The sequence below is a fragment of the Ruditapes philippinarum genome, unplaced genomic scaffold (genome assembly GCF_026571515.1).
Source record: "Ruditapes philippinarum isolate M1 unplaced genomic scaffold, ASM2657151v2 ctg693_1_1_1_1, whole genome shotgun sequence".
NCBI classification, from domain to species: Eukaryota; Metazoa; Mollusca; class Bivalvia; order Venerida; family Veneridae; genus Ruditapes; species Ruditapes philippinarum.
In genome coordinates this window covers 446590-467081 of record NW_026865227.1, presented here as the reverse complement: position 1 = coordinate 467081, position 20492 = coordinate 446590, and the positions used below count along the sequence as shown (strand labels likewise).

At 32.3% G+C, this 20492-nt stretch overlaps 3 protein-coding genes across 4 annotated transcripts in view; all 3 read left to right on the top strand.

Annotated features, from left to right (window-relative positions):
* LOC132728294 (putative tyrosinase-like protein tyr-3) overlaps positions 1–20492 on the top strand; it is an 82045-nt gene that overhangs the window by 18988 nt on the left and 42565 nt on the right. The window lies entirely within an intron of this gene.
* Positions 13515–20452, top strand: LOC132728297 (putative tyrosinase-like protein tyr-3). Its single transcript, XM_060713930.1, has 9 exons — positions 13515–13624; positions 13995–14129; positions 14403–14524; positions 15418–15526; positions 16424–16524; positions 16889–17162; positions 17394–17581; positions 17850–18271; positions 19745–20452. Exons 2-9 carry the CDS (start codon positions 14001–14003, stop codon positions 19852–19854), a joined length of 1455 nt encoding a protein of 484 aa, XP_060569913.1. The 5' UTR covers positions 13515–13624; positions 13995–14000; the 3' UTR covers positions 19855–20452.
* Positions 14403–18300, top strand: LOC132728273 (putative tyrosinase-like protein tyr-3). The gene is made up of 6 exons (XM_060713890.1): positions 14403–14530; positions 15418–15526; positions 16424–16524; positions 16889–17162; positions 17394–17581; positions 17850–18300. The coding sequence occupies exons 1-6, from the start codon at positions 14403–14405 to the stop codon at positions 18298–18300; spliced, it is 1251 nt and encodes a 416-aa protein (XP_060569873.1).

Genomic DNA, 20492 nt, shown 5'->3' with positions numbered 1-20492 from the left:
TATCAAAAATATCAGAAGTAGGTCAGATGATATCAAAATTCACTTCAGCATCAAACATTTATCCCCTGTGTCCAATTTTCATGTCTGTACATCAAAAAGCAAGAAAGAATGTCAAATTATATCAAAAATATCAAAAGGCGGTCAGCTGCTATCAAGATTCAATTCAGCATCAGAACTCATACCCCTGGTTCAAATTGGAAATCTGTATCTCACAAAACAAGAAAGTAGGTCATATGATATCAACGTGACATCACAAATTAAGCCCTACCCAGGTTTAAATTTAAAGTCTGACAAAAAACAAGAAAGTAGGTCAAATGGAGTCAATAATATCAAAAATAGGTCATCTAATATCTATATTCCATTTGGCATCATAAATTACACCCTTGGTCAAAATTCCGTGTCTGTATGTCAAAAAGCGAGAAAGTAGATCAAATGAAATCAATAATATCAAAAGTAGGTCAGCTGATATCAAACTTCAATTCAACTTCAAAAATTACACCCCTGTTCCAAATTTCAAGTCTTTACATAAAAAGGTAGGTCAAGTGATATCAAAAGTTTCATAAGTAAACCAGTTGATATCAAAATTCAATTCAGGACAAGAAATTTCAACTCTTGTCCAAATTTCAAATTTGTACATAAAATGTGAGATTTATCATTATTTTTATCATTAATATTAACAGTAGGTTAGCAGATATCCAAATTCAATCTGGCATCAGAAATAACATTCCTTAGGTGAAATGGTTTCAAAAATATCAATAACAGTTCGACTGATACCAAAATTCAATTACGAACATGAAAGAGATATCAGTTTCAACAGTGTGTCCCAAAACTGATTTTAAGTTTGAATCAAATTCAACAAAAAATGAAAATTAAATTAAGAAAAATGAGCATACAAAGTCATCTTGCTAGTAAGATACAGAAAACAATGGTAATATTTCTTTAGGCTTAAATTCATTTTCAGGAGATAATTTTTGACCTACAATCAACCCTGCAGAAAGATTTAATTGTATGATTCAATCGTGTCCAAATTTAGAGCTGAAAGTTATTTACATTATTAGACAATGATTTTTCTAATAATAGACTCACTGATGAGAAATGCACATAACAACAGTAAGAAGTTTAAATTAATTTTACATTTTAAATGTTATGAAATGTTAATTCCAGATACACAGTTATAACATAAATGCTATGGGTGGGATATGCTCATCATTGAGTCAGTTAGCGTCTAGTTGTACACTTACGTAGATGTCAGGAGAAATGACTGCCTTGATGTTATTTAATCTAAGACAAGATTTAGTAATAAATACTAGAACCAATTTCCAAGATATGGAGGCAGCACCGCCTAACATAAAAATGAAATATTCTCAGTTGGAAAACTAGCATGTAATTGTTTAGTTAACACTATTTTTTAGGTATTTTTATCTTTTCTATCTCAAATCAATATATACATTTAAACAACAAACTCTGATCATTATTTACACCCAAAACAAAGAACTTTGATCATTATTTACACCCAAAACAAACACACGTCATTTATCAGCCACTTATACGAAATATCTTTTCACGTATACGTCTCTTATACGAAACAATACTAGACACCTGGCGAGCCCAAGCTCTAAACAACTTATGATCAAACAAAACAATAAAATCACCACAAAATGAAGAACACCGAAATGACTATTTTTACAACTCTAAGATACCGTATAAACCACAAACATTCATCCAACAATATTAACTTCACAAAATCTAATCAGCATCAGAAAAGCAAATTAAAGCAAATCACCCAATATTTACATATATCCTCAAAACAAAGCATCAACTAATATAATCTTGACCAGACAAACACTCAACCAATATCAACCAATTATATCTTCACAAACAGATATAACTCAACAACCAAAACAACTAATTACAACCAATAAACCCTGATCAATTAAGATCACTACAATTATATTCAATCACTTCAACAAACCAACAAAACTCCCTACAAAACAAAAAATTCTCTTCTCCATCAAAAAATAACCGCTACACACTATCAGCGTGTCTCTCCTAACTGATGTAAAATCTCTCTCAAAACGCGCATATTTGCTAGCTTAAACGATCTGACCCTTAAACATGTATACATACAGCGGCTGGTTTAAACATGATATTTACTAGGGATGTCATTCGGAGTCCGGATATCCGAACGTTCGGATAACGATTCGGTGTCCGGAGCCGATTTTCTGATCCGGATGTTCGTATAAAATATTTTAAAATATTGAGAAAATGTGATAAATACATGCGTTGAGATAAACGTAGACATGGTGTTGACACCATATTGTATATTGTACCTTAGTTTGACAATATACATCATAATCTCTGCAGACCACAAAAAATCAATAATTACTATAATAATTACGAGTCAATTATGACACATGTTGTTAATCAAATTTAAGTTTTGTAAGATTCAAGATGGATATTCTAAGTCCTGTGCGACTGTCATCGGCAACGATATTACATTTTTTATGTCCAAATTTAAAATATTTAATTAGGTTATTATTTTTATATATATTTCGGCTTACCGACCCGTCGACTCCTTATTTGAGACAATGAAAAATCTGCAGAAATAAAATAAGCAAATAAAGAAATGCACTTACGAAATTATATGTTAATTATCACAGCTTTTATTGAAATTGATACGAAAATTATCCGACAAAATAACTTTCTCCTTTAGTATTAATCAAATATGTGCATTTTTTTTTCACATTTCTTTTTCACTTATGAACACTTATAATGTGTGTAATTCGTGTAAGTTTCGGCACTTTCTTTTGAAGATTCGAAAATCAAACAGCCAGGGCTACATGATGGTAAACATCCAAAGATTGGCAGATTTCTTTTGAAAAGCCGGCTTACACGTGTGTTAAAGGTCATCGTGTGTAAATTGTATGCGTGTTATTGAACAATGGAACGAAACATTATATTTAATTTTTACGGGTATTATTTTAATTTTCACAAATGTGAGCGACATTTTATTGCGTATTAAAAGCGCTAATTGAGGAATTCAGACAATCGGCGGCGAATTTCGTTTTTCATTTCATTTGAAATCGTAAGTACCACACGCCACTAAATTTATTGATAACAGCTAGTCGTATTCTATATAGCAAGAAATAAAATCAATAACGTAAACATTTTTGATATGTATCATTCAATTAAAAAGGAAGAAAAACGAATTACTACACTTTGAAAAAGGTTCGCGAAAAAAATGCGTTACGTCATATCAGACAGTCTAAGAATATAACAACGATCCGAACATCCGGATGTATCCGGATGTTTGATTCGGATATCCGGATGGCCGTTTCGGCTCCAGATGACATCCCTAATATTTTACACTCTATTTGAAAACAATGTATCACTGTAAAGAAATATTAACTCGTTGTTTCATCTACAATAATATATCACTGTAGGGAAATATTAAACTCGTTTGTAAAGATACATATCTACATAATAAACTTCATGATTATTTCTGACAGCCCCCTACTCAAGAAAACAACACTCCACTGTTTTTCAAACAAAATGAATAATCTACAATGTCTCTTTTTCAAGTATCGAGTCTACTTAGGTAATCTGCACATACGATTGTCCCTTTCCCTTTCACAGCTACTATTCTAAACTTATAGTTCTCTGTAGAAATAATTCCCATCTCATTATGCGGCCACTTTCAACTTTACATTTCTGAATATACGTTAAAGGGGCATGGTCAGTATGTAGCTCAAATTCTTTTCCATACAAATATCTGTTGAATTTCTTTATTCCAAAAACCATTGCAAGACATTCCCTTTCGATAACCGAGTAGTTTCTTTCTCTATTCAGCAATTTCTTAACTCGCGTAAGCTATTGGAAGCAGACCATCATCAAACTGTTGAAGAAGTGCAGCCCCAACTTCCGGTATCTGAGGCATCACATTGCAAAACAAATGACTTTTTGAAAAGTCTTGAAGTCGTAATTTTGGTGATCGTGTCAATACTTGCTTCAATGTCGTAAAGGCTTTTTCATGTTCTGGTTTCCATATGATTTTATTTTGGCTGTCCTTTTCTTCGTAAGATCTGTCAATGATGAAGCAAATTGCTGCAAATGAAGCAATGAATTTTCGGTAGTATCCAGCTAGACCAAGAAATGATCAAGTTGCTTCTTTGGACTCTGGTCGCATTAGCGTCTCTAATTTTGATCAAATTTGTCATCTTCCCATTTGCCATTTGTCCTTTGCCAACAACATGACCGGTAAATGGTTATACTTTCAAATCCAATCATACATTTAGAAGGTTTAACTGTGATCTTTGCTTCTCGTATTCTTTCGAACAACTGTCTCAACATTTTTTATATGTCTCTCCCATGTAACCCTATGTCCAAGCACATCGTCAACATAGTTATCAGTATCATTCACTCCGGAAAGCAACTTCCGCATCATTCTATTAAATGTTGCACCAAATTGACCATTCCAAATGGCATCTTTCTGAATTGGTAACTTCCTTCTGTTTGTAGAAAATGCTGTTAGATGTCTTGATTTTGCTTCAATTGGTATTTGCCAAAAACCTTTGGTCAAAAATCAATTTTTGTGAAGAACTTATCTTCTTTTAGCTTTGCCATCACATATCCTCAACATTACCCCATTGGTTCTGTATCGAACTTTGTTACAGAGTTGAGTCGTCTGAAGTCAATACAAAAGCGTTAGTATTATCCTTTTTCTTCACCAAAACAATTGGAGAATTATAATCTGAATTTGCTGATTCGATGATACCACATTCAAGCATTTTCTTAAAATCTCATCCTCTACCGCTGTCCTTTTTGCATATAGGAATCGTATATTGTCTCACACGAATTGGTGTGTTGTCAGTCAACTCGATCTTGTGAGATTCAAGATCTGTAGTTCCAGGAACATTCGTAGAAATATCCTCAAATTCTTGAAGCAAACGCATTAACTTCTGATTTTTGTTCAAGTGATAATTGATCATTAACATTAACATCTCTGTAAGTCTCTTTACCCTGTGTGTCTACTAGTTTCTAAAAAGATTTTCATCATCAACTACCCTAGTATCATCATTATTTTCAGCTTCTATTACAGCTACACTCGCACAAATTCTATCTTTCTCTTCTTCGTATTTCTTCAAGAAGATTTATGTGGTACATCCCAATTCTATCACCTACTTTAACTTTGTAGTCAAACTTGTTTTAACTGCTTCACTAACAACAAATGGACCTTTCCATTGTAACATCAGTTTATTGTGTGTTTGAAGGCAGGAGCAATAAAACTTTTCTCCTTTCTTAAGACTTCTTGGTCGTGTTTTCTTATCATAAATGATGTTTATACTCTTCTTGTGAGTTGCTGAAGATTCTCTCTAGCAATCTTTGCATGTTTTGTTCTAATCTATTTTCTTTCAAATCTAGTACGTACTCATACGTATTACGTGTCTCTGGTACTTCTGTCTTCTGTCCATAATTCTTTTAGTGCTTGCATGGGACCTCAAGAGAACCGCAGACAAATATCTTATCCCAAGCCTTAGGTCGTTCTTGGCACATTTTTCTTCAACATGCTTTTTAAAAATACCATTCATTTCTCTCACAAAGACCATTACATTTTGGATTGTAAGGGGCTAGTAAACAACTGTTTCAGTGAATAACAAGTCTACAAACTTCTTCCCATAAGTTGTGACGTGAACTGACTACCCCTATCACTAAGTATTATCCGATGCGCCGCGAAACCTACTCTTGCAAAAATATCTAACAATGCTTCAGCTATATTTTCAGTCTCTATTCTCCGGTAAAGCAACAGCTTCTGGGTAAATGTGTAGCATAATCAAACTACAGTTAAGATGTATCTATTTCCCTTTTCCGATACAGGCGTTATTGGCCCTATCAAATCAAACCGCAATTCTCTGGAACGGAGTATCAATAATAGGCATTTTCACCTAAAGGAGCTTTCTGAAGTCTACCCCTGGGCACCGTCTTCTGACAAATGTCACAGGCAACGACAAAATCTAGTTATATTCACTAGAAATACCTGGCCAGTGAAAACTTAGACTGTATCCTGTCTAAAGGCTTGCGTACAGACAAATGGCCCACCCACTATAGATTCATGAGCTAATGACATAACTCTTTTTGTGATATTTACTAGGAACAACTATTTGTCTTGTTTTTAGACTTCAAATCACCTTTCAACCGTCTCAAATATTCTATACAACACATCTTTTTCTACTTCATATCTAAATTTATTACCACTTTTTTGTTTTCATGATCTTATTTTCCCTAGCATACTGCCACAAACGCTGTAACGTATTGTCATTTGATTGTTCTTTCTTAAGAACATCTACCGTAATTTCATTATCTTCGACCTTTGGAACTTTAAGAGGTTTCATTGCTTTCTTCTCCTTTTCTGCCTGTGCTCTAGTAACAACAGCAGCTATGTTTTGTTACTTCTCGGCTAACCCACTTCTCATTTGGCTTATCAAGTACACCCTGAATATTGCCCAAGACTAAGTCACAAATTGCTGACTCTTAAAACCATAGCTTCTATTTTACCCTTATAATAAGGGCTGTATCAATGTCTGATTTTGCCATAGGTACCAACCTGGCCCGACCATCTATTGCTATCATGACACAATTTTTATTTCAGCATTTGATCTTCTTCCACTAACTTCTTTCTAACTACTGCTAACTCGCAACCAGTGTCTCTAAACACTTTCACCTCTTGATTACCAACATATCCTAGTTTCAGATCTAATTGACGTTCACCTTCTAATGATTCTATTTGTACAGCTGGCTTGTAATGACAGGCACAGAATTACCATTGGGCTGATTTAAGTTTCCCCTCTTCAATACAACCATCATAAGAACTTGTTGGAGAAATTGACATACATAACCCCGATACTTTCTTATCATCTGATCTCCCATCACGTCTATTTCACCAGGCCTACTACGTACCGCCAGTTCCTTGGTGAAGAATCCCGATTTGTTTTAAAGTAATTTTCTATTTTGCTCCCCATATGACATTGCAGCAAGCCTCATACCTTTTCTTAGTCTGATCTCGACAATCTCTTGCCACATGACCCTCTCTATTACATATGAAAGCATGTAACTTTTCTATTTTCTCTGTGATAGTGCTGTATTGGTTTTCGATAGAATTACCTTGATTAAGGCGTATTGGTGATTTATTTTGAAAAGCTGGCAACTTTTGAGCTTTTTACTATTTGTAATTGTACCGCCATGAGCCTCTAAGTATTGTTCAGCCAAAGAGATGACATCTCTTACGATCCTTTGACTTTCGCTTCCTTAAGAAAAAGAGCTAGCTCTGTTGAACAAACTTTTACAAATTGCTCTCTCTATAATAAGATCTTTCAATTTATCTACTGTATCCGCAGCGTCAGCCATTTCTGTCCATCTACTAAAAGTACCTATCTTAAGCGAGCCATAAATTGGTTTACGGTCTCCCCCTTGTCCCGGCTTACTCTCCTCTAAAATTTATTTCTGAAACCCCGTCTTCTGTTAATTGGTATCTTTTCAAAACTGCTGTTTTTAATTCTTGATAGTCTGATGCTTGCCTCAGGCGAGGCATACTAGTGTAAACTTCAAGACCTTTCCCCGTTAATAAAGAACTTAAGCTTATATTGCCCATGTATCTTCTTTCCATCCTTGACTAATGGAGAACCTTTCAAAACGCTCTATATAAGCATCTATGTCATCTTTTGACTCTTCAAATTTAGGCAATCTTGGCCTCAAACCGGTGCTAGGTGGGGTATCAAGGCGATCCCCAGCCTCAATTTTTAACTTCATTAATTCTATTTCTTGCTCTTTCATTTTCATCTCTACTTCAGCTTGAAATAAACGTTTCTTTTCCTCACGTTCGGCTTCTTTTCTAGACGCTCGCGCCTCTTTTTCTAGACGCTGGCCTCAAAACGCCGTCGCCCTTCCTCACGTTCAGCTTCTTTTTCTAAAACGCTCTGCCTCAAATCGCCGTCGCTCTTCCTCACGTTTCAGCTTTCTTTTGCTTTACGCTCGGCTCAAATCGCCGTTTTATCTTCTTCACGTCTAATATTTCTCTCTTCTCTTATCAAGATATTCTGATTCTTTCTTTTGAACATAATCACGTAACTCCCCGTCCTTCAACCCAAGCCTCTCTCCCAATGATACCCATTTATCATAATCCATAATTGCTTAATAATGGATTACTATTAAAAAAATAAACTTTTTACGAAACCGTAAAGTAAACACTTATTACTCAAACAAAATGGTGTACCTCTGTAGCACCGACAATTGTTTCAAATCTAATCTCTTATATTTTAGCATGGCACCTACCGGGCACCGGCAATGCACTTGTATCAACGGTAACAACCAGGGCACTGATAATAATCTTCCTGTAGTGTTTAACAACTTTGTAAACTTTAATAAAACAACCAACTGAGCACCGGCGGCAAAAAAAACATCTATTCAATTATTACATGCACTTTTATGAATAATCACCCACTGGTCACCGGTTATAAACTTTTATCAGTTACTGATTTTTATAACTTCAACAAATTATAAGTTTTATCTTTATCATCGATATAAACTTATTAACACAATGATTCAAACTATCAAAACAAATGTCTCCCCCAAAACCACTTTTATTCTATCACCGTATAAACAGTATTCAACAAAGGGTGCTCTCCTGCTAAAACGCAATAAATTCTTCAGTATAACATAAACTTTAAACACAGTCCGTCACCGCTTCTATATACATATAAAACCTCTATTTTTAAACTCTATTGCACAGAGAGTTTACATAAACACTACAGCAGATTTATCGATTTTCGCCTAAACAGCATTTTACACTGCTACATTTTACCAACAGATGAAAAATGGTTTAAGGTTTAAAAAAAAAATTTTATCAAAGTTTAACAAACAATATTTAGCCAGGAAGATTCCAACTTAAAGAGAATATCCCGGACGAGCCCCCAAAATTTGACAGGAGAAATGACTGCCTTGATGTTATTTAATCTAAGACAAGATTTAGTAATAAATACTAGAACCAATTTCCAAGATATGGAGGCTGGGCAGCACCGCCTGACATAAAATTGAAATATTCTCAGTTGAAAAACTAGCATGTAATTGTTTAGTTAACACTATTTTTTTTAGGGTATTTTTATCTTTTCTATCTCAAATCAATATATACACTTAAACAACAAACTTCTGATCATTATTTACACCCAAAACAAAGAACTTTGATCATTTATTTACACCCAAAACAAACACACGTCATTTATCAGCCACTTATTACGAAATATCTTTTCACGTATACGTCTCTTATACGAAACAATACTAGACACCCTGGCGAGCCCAAGCTCTAAACAACTTATGATCAAACAAAACAATAAAATCTCCACAAAATGAAGAAGACCGAAAATGACTATTTTTGCAACTCTAAGATACCGTATAAACCACAAACATTCATCCAACAATATTAACTTCACAAAATCTAATCAGCATCAGAAAAGCAAATTAAAGCAAAAATCACCCCAATATTTACATATATCCTCAAAACAAAGCATCAACTAATATAATCTTGACCAGACAAACACTCAACCAATATCAACCAATTATATCTTCACAAACAGATATAACTCAACAACCAAAACAACTAATACAACCAATTTAAACCCTGATCAATTAAGATCACCACAATTATATTCAATCACTTCAACAAACCAACAAAACTCCCTACAAAACAACAAAATTCTCTTCTCCATAAAAAAATAACCGCCTACACACTATCAGCGTGTCTCTCCTAACTGATGTAAAATCTCTCTCAAAACGCGCATATTTTGCTAGCTTAAACGAATCCTGAAACCTTTAAACATGTATACATACAGCGAACTGGTTTAAAACATGATATTTACACTCTATTTGAAACAATGTATCACTGTAAAGAAATATTAACTCATTGTTTCATCTACAACAATATATCACTGTAGGGAAATATTAACTCGTTGTAAGATACATATCTACATATAAACATGATTATTCTGACAGTAGAATAAGAATGTAATAAGTTAGTTCTGCGTTTGTCTTTTCCGTACAACACAACAATAGCGATAAGCCCAATATGTGTATTTGACGTCTTTCCGTCTTTTCCTTTCTATGGCCTTTTTAGCCTATTTAATATCAACGCACAGTCCCCACAGGTTTTTTTATATTACGAGACTCGAAATAATTTTTCGGGATAAATTTCTATTTGATGAAGGTCAAGACAAATAACTTGTGACCAAAACTTCAGATCATTTGCTCGTTCCTATTTTTTTTTCTTCTTTTGTTTTCTCAAATGATTATTTTAATTGTGAAAAATGATCCAAATTGAAAGGCGTTGCAACGCTTTTCACTCAAATCAGACACAATAGCACCAAATACTTTTTTTATTATATTCTGTGTATTATTATTAAATATCTTTTGCATATTTCTCTTTTTTATATGTCCCAGTTCATCCATGTAAGAAATTCAAATTTTATGTTTTACGACCTTTGGGCCTCAGTGGAGTTTCTTTAAGAACAAAGCAATAAAACTAGTATTAATGTAAAATAGACAAAAAAGCAAACAAGGATATTGTTTAAATATTTTTTTAAGGTTTGCTCATAATTGTCATTTAAGATTTTGGTAAATTCTCAAAAAAAAATAAAATCGTTAAGTCTTAAAATTGTGTTAACTTTCTTGTACATTTAAATTTGTATCTGTTTGTTACATATATTTGATGAGCTGTTTTTTTCTCGTTAATTAGTTAATTAGGTTTATATTAATATAAAATTATGTTTTCAAATGAATAAAGAATTAAAATTAAATAAATAAGTAGGTAACTTTTTAAAATCAGAATATTCTATTTATTAACCTTATTAACCTTGTTACTAAATACTTTACTTAGTACTTAATATTTTATATAATATTAGTTTGTCTCCAATTCGGTACACTACTACATGTATATCTTTACATGGAAAGTCATAGAAATACATATGAGTGTGTGGATTAGTTGGAAATCAGTAATCTGTTCTACAAAGAAAGATAATAAATTTTGATTATTAAAGGTGTTTGTCCAAATATATAGGTGTATTGTATCGGTCAACAATTCGCCAGAATAGAGAGTGATAATAATTATACTATACACTATCTGTTAAATTCATGCGTGATGTATTTGTGTTTAAAATGATTATTTAAAATATATAATTATTTACTGCACATAAGACAGACTTCCTTAAACATATAAACAGAAATGATCTTATTTGAAATTCTACTAAATACACTCACTACTTAAACCTTTTAGTCAACTTATTTGACCAATTAGTGATAAATGACCATTATAAATTGTATTTATAAAATAGAAATATTTGTTAAATCTTTGTTATTCGTATTATATAGAATTTATGATAAGTTATATCAACAACGTTATATGTTTTATGAACGAATTACTTTATATTTAACCTTCATTTTTCGTCATATTAAACTAGGACAGAGTTGAACCAAGTTAAGATAAATATAAATTTCTTAAGATTACTAACAAATTAAATACTTCATTAAATTTAATATTTTGTTTCTTTTAAAGGCGCATTTTAAGTCTCAGAAATGAAAAATATTTTCTTCTGTCAAAAGGGGGAAACATGTGTTTTTAATAATTTCAAATTATATAACATTGTAATAATGTATTTATAACATTTGAGATGCTTTCTCCTGACGAAAAAAAGCGAAACAAAAGCAAAAGTGAAGTTATTTGTGATAAAGTAATCACACGTAAACAAACAGGTATTTTGACTTCTATCAGTATGACAATACTTTCTGCCAAAACGCAAAAAGAAGATTACTCAGCCAACCAAGGACACCAAGAAAAAAATGGAGTTAACATTTGCCTTTCATTCACTAGCAATACTGATGTTTAATTACAAACAAGTATTAAATTTTAGATTGTCATTAACATATACAACAAAACTTTAAATATAGGCTTTAAAAATGTTTGATATTGTGTGAATACTAATGCTGTTTTATCATTGCTCACCATGTGCAATGTAAATAATTGAAAGAGAATCAAAATATGAGAACATGAGGCAATCTGATTTGTTCTGATTTATTCTTTATCCTTTGTATTATTTCTAAAATAAAAACACGTTCCCTGTCATTACAATAAACCCCAGAAAAATGGAAGAGCATCTTAATATGACTTTTATTTCATTTTCCTTTTCTCTGTCGTCACGATAAGTAACCCAAAGAGAAAAATTAGCTTAACATGTTCTATTTAATTTCGGTAACTGGGGTGCGGGTAACTAATACCTGTACTCCAGTTAACGAACTATGCAAACTCTGACACGTTTTCAAAAGAAGTCTCCAAACTATGATACAATTATTTTATCTACGCGTAACAGACCACTTGACATCACCTCAACATTGCGTACAATCAAGATAGCGCGATGTTATTGAGTTTGACATTTTGGTCCTAGTACAGATGAAGTAATTTCAGTTTTAAATATTCATTTGTAAAGTTTAAATGCTTCTTATTACACAGTTTTGTGTTATAAAAGCACTAATGGGATGGTGCTATTACACTCAAGAAAGCGGTAAACATAGGTAAACAATCACATAGATTAAGTTATGCACAAGTGTAGATTCTTGTTTGCAGTGTGATAAACTGAAAGATTATATTTTTTTATTTTGTAGTTTAAAACCAGATTTTATACATATAATGAGATAACACGGCATCTAATGGAAATAAATTAAAATATTGAGTTTTATTCACTCATAAGATGAAATACACCTCAGTTCAATCATGATTTCAAACATTCGAGCTATCATTTTAGCATATTTGACATGTTATATATTCATAATAAACTATATATCATGAAATTATCAAACATTCTTTAGCACAGCAACTCGTCAAATTAAGCATTTAACAGTTGCTGTGTACTAACCAAAATGAACAGTTTTGTAATCTTTTTGAAATCTTTATAACACATCACCAGTTGTTACAAACGCCCACATTAAAGACCTACTAGTCGCCAGAAATGTTGATATTTTATTTTCAAAAGCACTTCATTTTTTGTGCTCTGTAAAATACTTTCTGTTGCTTTGTTGCATTTAGTACATGTATAACAATTTTAGTTTAGTGTATGACTTTGTTTTCATTTTTGTACTCTAACGACAAAATTTCACATTCAACGTTACTTTCTGCATTTGATAAGATGTTATGTCTTTTGTTTTTATTGACTTCAACGGATCTAGAGTACCTATCCTTTACAGAATTTTATCATAAAAATCAACAGTAAATGTCTGTAATTGAGAGAATATAATTTTTTGCTATTTGAATATAATCACGTCAAACATGTTACCCATGCAGGGTTATTTACATCTGTTTTGACCTTATTCAAATCATCTGACGCTGATGTGATAATAATATCTATATAACTGTTTACTTACCACTTGGTTGACTCGATTATCTTTAACCTGTAGATATATAAGATAATTTAAGATTACAAAACTTTTAAAAGCTTCATTACAAGACATTTTAGTATTCGTTGGTAGTCGGCGAAGACAGTAACTTGGGCAAAACTGAGATAAATTCGATTGAAGAAAACAAGGGATCGACAAGGTGCACTCTTTAATTGACATGTTAGATTTTTATTTCACCTTCTTTACTTTTCATATAAATAATTGCTTTATCTGAATCGATTTGAATTACATAGTTTTTTTCTTCATTTTTTTAATAAATTAGATATAATAAAAGTTATGGGAAACTATGTTCGGACTTTAGGCCTTCAATCTAAGCAAATTCATAACAATAGCAGTTTTATCAACATGTTCCAACTTGTATTAAATAGTTTACATTTTTTAATTTCTTCAGACTATTTATGTTATAATGGTATTTATTTTAACTAGTTTCAATTATTTATCTCATTTCCTATTAATCTTGATCAAATTAGTATTTCTGATCGAATCATAGAGATTATTTTGTATTGCAGGCAAATATGTTCTACAATCTAGCAAAACTGACGCTTATCACTTTAGTTTCCAACTACATCCACGCATATGAATTTAAGATAAATCTTCCAGATAGTGCGCAGTCTGAAATTGAAACATGCATTCAAAGGTCTAGAGTAAGTTTAACTATATGTATCGATATTTATTTATCACAAAAAGTAGTTTCAATCTGTTTTGACATTTTTAAATAAGTAATGAATAGTTAAAAAATTAAAACATTTAACTAATGCGGACAATGCACAGTGTGAAATTGCTTGCTTTGTTCATAAACAATTATCTCCTTTAATCTAATCTTATAGTAGTCATTAAATTTATCATTTTTATTAACATTACTTTAAAGTATTGTTTCTATGTATCAAATTATTTTCATATCAATCAATATTTTAAAGATGTCGCCGGCAATAGATTGGCAAGCAGACTTGGCTTGTGGCCATGCATATTTCAATCATCTTGGGCCAAACAATCTAACGGATGGTGATTGGGCAATTTTCAAAGAAGCGGAGAATGACAGGTTCTCGTAATATTCCATAACTATTCTAGAATTAGTAATTTTACTTCACTTTATATTATAGGTTATTCGTATACTTTGTGAAAAGTATAGGTCATTCTGACAACTGGAAACTACAATCTGCTTGATAGCATTTTTACATTAAAGTAGCAGAATTCATTTCATACGAGAAATAACTATAAGTTATAAGTATTAAGTTTTGGCTTGAGCTCTATTGCATCGTGAGTTTACCCAAACCACTTTCAAGTGCGCTTCCTGTGTCACATGGTGTGTACCCCAGTAAAGCGAGAACCAATCATTCCTTGATTAAAAGGCAAATACATTAACAACTAGCCCGTCTGTCTCCGCCCCCCCCCCTCTTTCTCTCTTCCTCTATGTGTGTACTATTTGTGTTGATGTGTTGATATGTTGATATGTTAATTATTTATGATTATTGAATACCTTGATGAATGAAATATTTAGCATTATATGTGTTATCTTTGATGTGTTGTCTTAAGTTGACTCTACTGAGTTTTTTTAACATGACGGGACTGGAAATATTTTTCCGAATTTTATGTACCATTTGATGAATATCTGGACCAATAGTTAACATTCAGATTGTTCCCTCACTCTGTTTTTCCAAAATGAACATTTGTGCAAATGACCCTAGAATGAGAAGAATAGCAACACCTTTCACCCAAATTGTGCTTACAATCAGCGCTGTTCAATTTAATTTTAAGACAATTTCTTTAATTTTCATTTGTAAATTTTTCAATTTTTAGGTGCTTTCATTTGATCTGTGTAAACATTATTTTTTATGTTTTAAGTCTTTCAGCTTCATTCGTAAAATAAAGAGTTTATTATCATTATTAGTATTATTATTTTATTATTATTATTATAATTTATTTATTTTTTAGTTTCGGCCACACTGCTCCATCCTTTGGCATAAGCATAAGACGAGAAATTCGCACATTATCTGATGAGGAATGGAAAAACGTGACAGATGTTTTCAGAGAATTATACGAAGTAAGTCTATTTCCAAAGTTATTTATCTCATAAGTAAAACCCGAATATTGCCCCCCATGTATAAATTTTCCCTTTAAAACTCCATTTTTTGCGAACAAAAGCCCGGAAAGCCTTACCCCAAAGCCTAAATTTTCGACATCCAGCCGCGGATGATTAATGCTCCCAAAAGATTTTAAAATATGGAAAAAACAAATGGGGCCCAAACATGAAAAAAAGTCATTTGCTAAATGTATTTACACTCGTCAGTAGACTTTAATTACACAAACTCGTAAATATGCATTTACGTAACATTAACAAAATTAACAGCAAAACATAAAAACATTTAAGACTTTCAGAGCATAATATTTTACTTCTGAAATCAACATTGTTCACAGTTTCATCATTACACTATTTAATAACAAGTAGGCCAATAAAGCATAAAGACTATAAAACGTTTAAATGAATTCTATTTTACAGTTTTCATTATATGCCGTCATATCTAGATATTTTACTATAATAGCATTTAAATGTGATGCGTTGTTAAGTCTTATTTGAACTTAGATACGTCACAATTTGCTCAAATATCTTATTGGAACTATAGGACTTTCTCCGTATAAGTAATTTTCAAAACTTGAACGATCTTTTTCTTTATAGATATGATACAGAACTTGAACACAATGTATGTCATTCAAAGTATGTTTTTGGTGAATCTCTAACATAGGTGTATATAGTTTTAAAGGGTTTTAAGCAATCTTATTTTAAAAACATTTCATACTTCTTTTGTAATGTAGCTCATAACATATTTTAAGGATAAGCTAAATATGTAAGTTGATTTGTGCTGCTTGTGTGAAATCATAGTTTATTTTCATTTTGCATTTTAATACTGTAAGTCTGTAACCACCTATCCCTTCTTTGCAGGCAGGAGTTCTTCAGGCATTTGGACGTTTGCATGGAAAAGCAAAATTAAAAGCTCATAAGGGGGGTGCGTTTTTACCATGGCATCGGGTTTTCCTTGCACAGTAAGTAACCAGGGCGACTGCTTTGAATAGTTTTAAAGTAACTACAAGTACTACTCATAAATATAAAAGGTACTTTAACATTGTTCATATTGCTTTATGAAGACCAGGTGGACTTCAGACGATATGAACATCCAATATCAAAAAAACGAGAGGATGCATTTCTCAAGATAAAAATATAATTTTATGACGTATCAATGAATACTTATATCATTTAAAAACCTTAAGACAATGATATAATGGTATCATCAATTTATATAAGGTATATTACGACAAATTGCAACCTTTATTTTGTCTTCCAAAATCATGATGGAGAATCCTTTTTGATAATTTTATAATTTTATTGCATATTTTGACGATATTTTAGCTTTGAACAAGAGATGAAGAAGATCAATCCCAGTGTATCCTTACCATATTGGGACTATACGATTGATTACGAAATTCCCCAACCTTATGAGTCTATATTTTGGACGCCATGCTTCTTTGGAGAAAACAATGATACAGTCCAATCAGGGCCTTTCAAATTCATGTATGGAGCACATGGTGGCATAATCTCGAGACAATTGGCAAACGATTTCTACTCTACAAGACTGATTAACAAAAGAGACATAGAAAGGTTAAAAGACTTTTGTGGGTTTGAGGTAAGAATTATTCTATGACTTTTGGAACGAAATATTAGATATGGACAGTTAATAGTTACAACATTTATATACATGTATATATTCATTACCATATGTGTTGTCTAATATATAAGTAAGTATATTTTAGAATTGCAATTTTAAGCCTACCTATTCGTGTCTTAGTTGCAAAAATATATAATTCCGTGATGATTATTCAGTACGTAGTAAACGGAAAATATTTTTCTCTTTTAGGACATAACAACGGGTGTTCTTAAAGAAGAGACAGATCACAATCTTGAAACTCTACACGATGGCGTACATGACTACATTGGTGGAGATATGGGTGTTGTTGAAAACTCGGCATACGATCCGATATTTTGGTTTCATCATGCATTTATTGACTATATATGGGAGTCATTTAGGGAACATCAGACAGAAAGGTAATATAGTTGTCCTAATTTTATTTGATATTAGGTCACCTTGTGACGGTGTTTATGAAAATAAAAAAGACTACAGATCATTGTTGATTTGTGCTAAAACTAAATTAAATGAAGAAATAGCTTCATTTTGTAAGTGATTATTTAGCAGATTGCATTGATTGGAGTATTTAGATTACAAAACATTACTTTTCAAGTAACTATTTCGATCTACATTTTTGAAACTATTGCACTTTTTGCGGTTTTTATAATCGTCATAGTATTATTTTAGTTGTGGCCACATAGACATTGAAACAGATTACAGACCAATAAATGACATTGGATGGAAGGGCACTTTTGGACAAGGCCACGAAGATGCATTATTTGGTTACAAGCACTTGAATACAACAGATGGACTCTGGCGTAATTGGACACAAATGTATTATAAATATGAGCCCCAACCTGCCTGTGACGGTACATGCCGCGGAGAATTTCTTTACTGCGATGACAAAAAGATATGTTTATCTCGGACAAAAGAGGTTTGTAAGAAGGAATTCCCGACACGAAATAAACGTAGAGTAGACGTCACAGATACACTTTTACCACATAAGCCCTGTGGTGCGGGGTCAAAAATTATAGGCCTTAAAGGCGATGGAAGAACAATCAATACATCGAAAGAGGAATGTGAAAAGATTTTGGAAAGGGAAAGAAAGAGTAAGTCTTTACAATACCCGTCATTCTAAGTTTAACCTTTTACCCCATGAGCATATTGCGAAAAAATGGCCGTAACAAGTTCAAACTGCTATGAAACTATGAAAAATGCTTCAATACTGATGAAACTTGGCACAAATGTTGACTACACCATAGCCTCTGTAACAGCATGCTCAATTGTAAATTTCCTGTTACCATGGCAACGGGGGGACGTCTCAAAATTGGCAAAAATCACTATTTTGCATTGTTTTTTCCATCAAAACTGATTTCAAAGTGCTGCAACTTCTCAATGAATTGAGATAGAGTAAAAGGCTTTTCAGCGTCGGTTACTAGTTACCCTAAGATCGACCTGAGGCCATTTTTAGCCTGTCACATGTCCAAAATTTTCTTGGCGAGGGACTCCGCCCCCCCCCCCCTTCAAACCACCAAACAAATAATGGTAGCGAAATTTCAGAGCCTTATGTTGTTAATTGCAGATGCCTAAAGTAGTCCACTTTTTTGAAGCGGTTACCTCCCTTTATATAAAAAAAGTTAAAAACTAACGCCGAAAAATTCAGGGGAGATCAATGCGTAAAGATTGTAAAATGACAGGCGCATTAATTTTCAAGCAAAGTAGTTTCCGAATGGTCGAAAATTTCTAATATCGTTTCATTCTTTATAGATGTACATGCTTACAGTAAGCTCCATGATTATTTACACCTGTGTTAAACAACAGGTTTAGCGTCAAAATAATAAGAGTTACAAACCCTAATTTAGAATGATATGGTTTTCTTCAGGCCGCTAACACATAATTTCACCGTGGTCGAGGGGTTTGCACGCTCGCTTGTGAATCGAGAGGTCTGGAGTTCAAATCCGAATTGAGTAACTCATTTATTTTTTTAAGTCAAATAAACATTGAATTGACTATCAGTGTTGCAATTAGTCTTATAGCCAATTTACTACAGTTAAAACACTGGAAAGCATTGGTGGCACTATACAAAAACAAATTGGTTTATAATCTCACAACCTTCACCTTTCTGACATTCTGAGTCCCAAACAAAGTCAGCGCCTTCTTTGCTTTGATTTACTTATGTCTTGCCAGACTACTTTCTTCTAAACTCAGCCAATACAAACAATTTTAGGTGAAGTCTCTCACGGTGTAATGTCAAGAAAGAGAAATAAGTATATAATAAACAGAAAACCAAGTATTTTTCTTATAATTACAGGATTTATTTTCATCTTGTGGTATGAGAAATTACCATATTTCACTCGTGGGTATCGCCTTTCATAACCTATTTATTTTCATACCACTTGATGAAAATTAATCTCTATACATTTATATCTTTATATATCTACATTTATATATAGTATATTTCTAGAAAAAAAAAACTTGAATATGAATATCCTATATATATTGTTTGACACTTGACATTGTATTTTTCACTGCCATGGCAATTCATGTTCTAATATATTTGTTGTTTTGTTACATTCTCATAGTTGAAGAACCCAAACAGGAAGGAAGTAAAAATACATCTCCTGAAAATTTTGGATTTGTTACAATCGGATCGGTTGTTACTATGATTCTAGTTGCAGTGATATTTAGGTAATTTAAAAAAAGAAAGAGTTAACGAAAAGAAAGGGTAATTGAATTACCTTTGTCTTTTATAATGTTTTATATATAGAAGAACTTCTTGCATGTCAACCGGATAATTTCATTATACAAACAACTGAGGCAGACGGTTTTTTCGAAAACAAGTTAAATTATAAGTAACCTATCATAAAAGTTTAATTACCATGCTCTGGATTTATTGACTTTAGTGTTTTTTGGGTTTTTTTGCGATTTGTAAGCTGTAAATGATGTTTGGAATAAATTCTATTTGTTTGACATGAACATTTATAATTGTATGTACAGGTAGCAGAGCTATATTTACATAAACAGTAGTTTTTGTGCAATTCCTAAAACAGCGTTTTAATGTTTTCATGCAATTTCTTTATTTTTATTGTTATAAATACTTGAAACATTTTGTGTGAGTGCTACGTGTAGTTACAAATGTTTTTGTCAACGGCATTAGCAAAGTGTTTGCTAAGATTCGTGAATTATGGTAAATCCTGATCCATGAACATGTATGTCTTTAAATGCTTTTATTTTATGTATTCATTATTTTCATTATTGTAAATAGTTCTAATAAAGACTCTGCAAGTCTGGTGTCTGTTTTTTATGTAAAGAAACTCATAATTCAAAGCT

Coding starts and splice junctions, on each gene's coding strand:
- LOC132728273 (XM_060713890.1), top strand. CDS start 14,403: ATGTCGCCGGCAATAGATTGGCAAGCAGACTTGGCTTGTGGCCATGCA. Junction 16,525..16,888: donor CATCGGGTTTTCCTTGCACA/GTAAGTAACCAG, acceptor ACGATATTTTAG/CTTTGAACAAGAGATGAAGA. Junction 17,163..17,393: donor AAGACTTTTGTGGGTTTGAG/GTAAGAATTATT, acceptor TTTCTCTTTTAG/GACATAACAACGGGTGTTCT.
- LOC132728297 (XM_060713930.1), top strand. CDS start 14,001: ATGTTCTACAATCTAGCAAAACTGACGCTTATCACTTTAGTTTCCAAC. Junction 17,582..17,849: donor AGGGAACATCAGACAGAAAG/GTAATATAGTTG, acceptor GTATTATTTTAG/TTGTGGCCACATAGACATTG. Junction 18,272..19,744: donor TTTGGAAAGGGAAAGAAAGA/GTAAGTCTTTAC, acceptor ACATTCTCATAG/TTGAAGAACCCAAACAGGAA.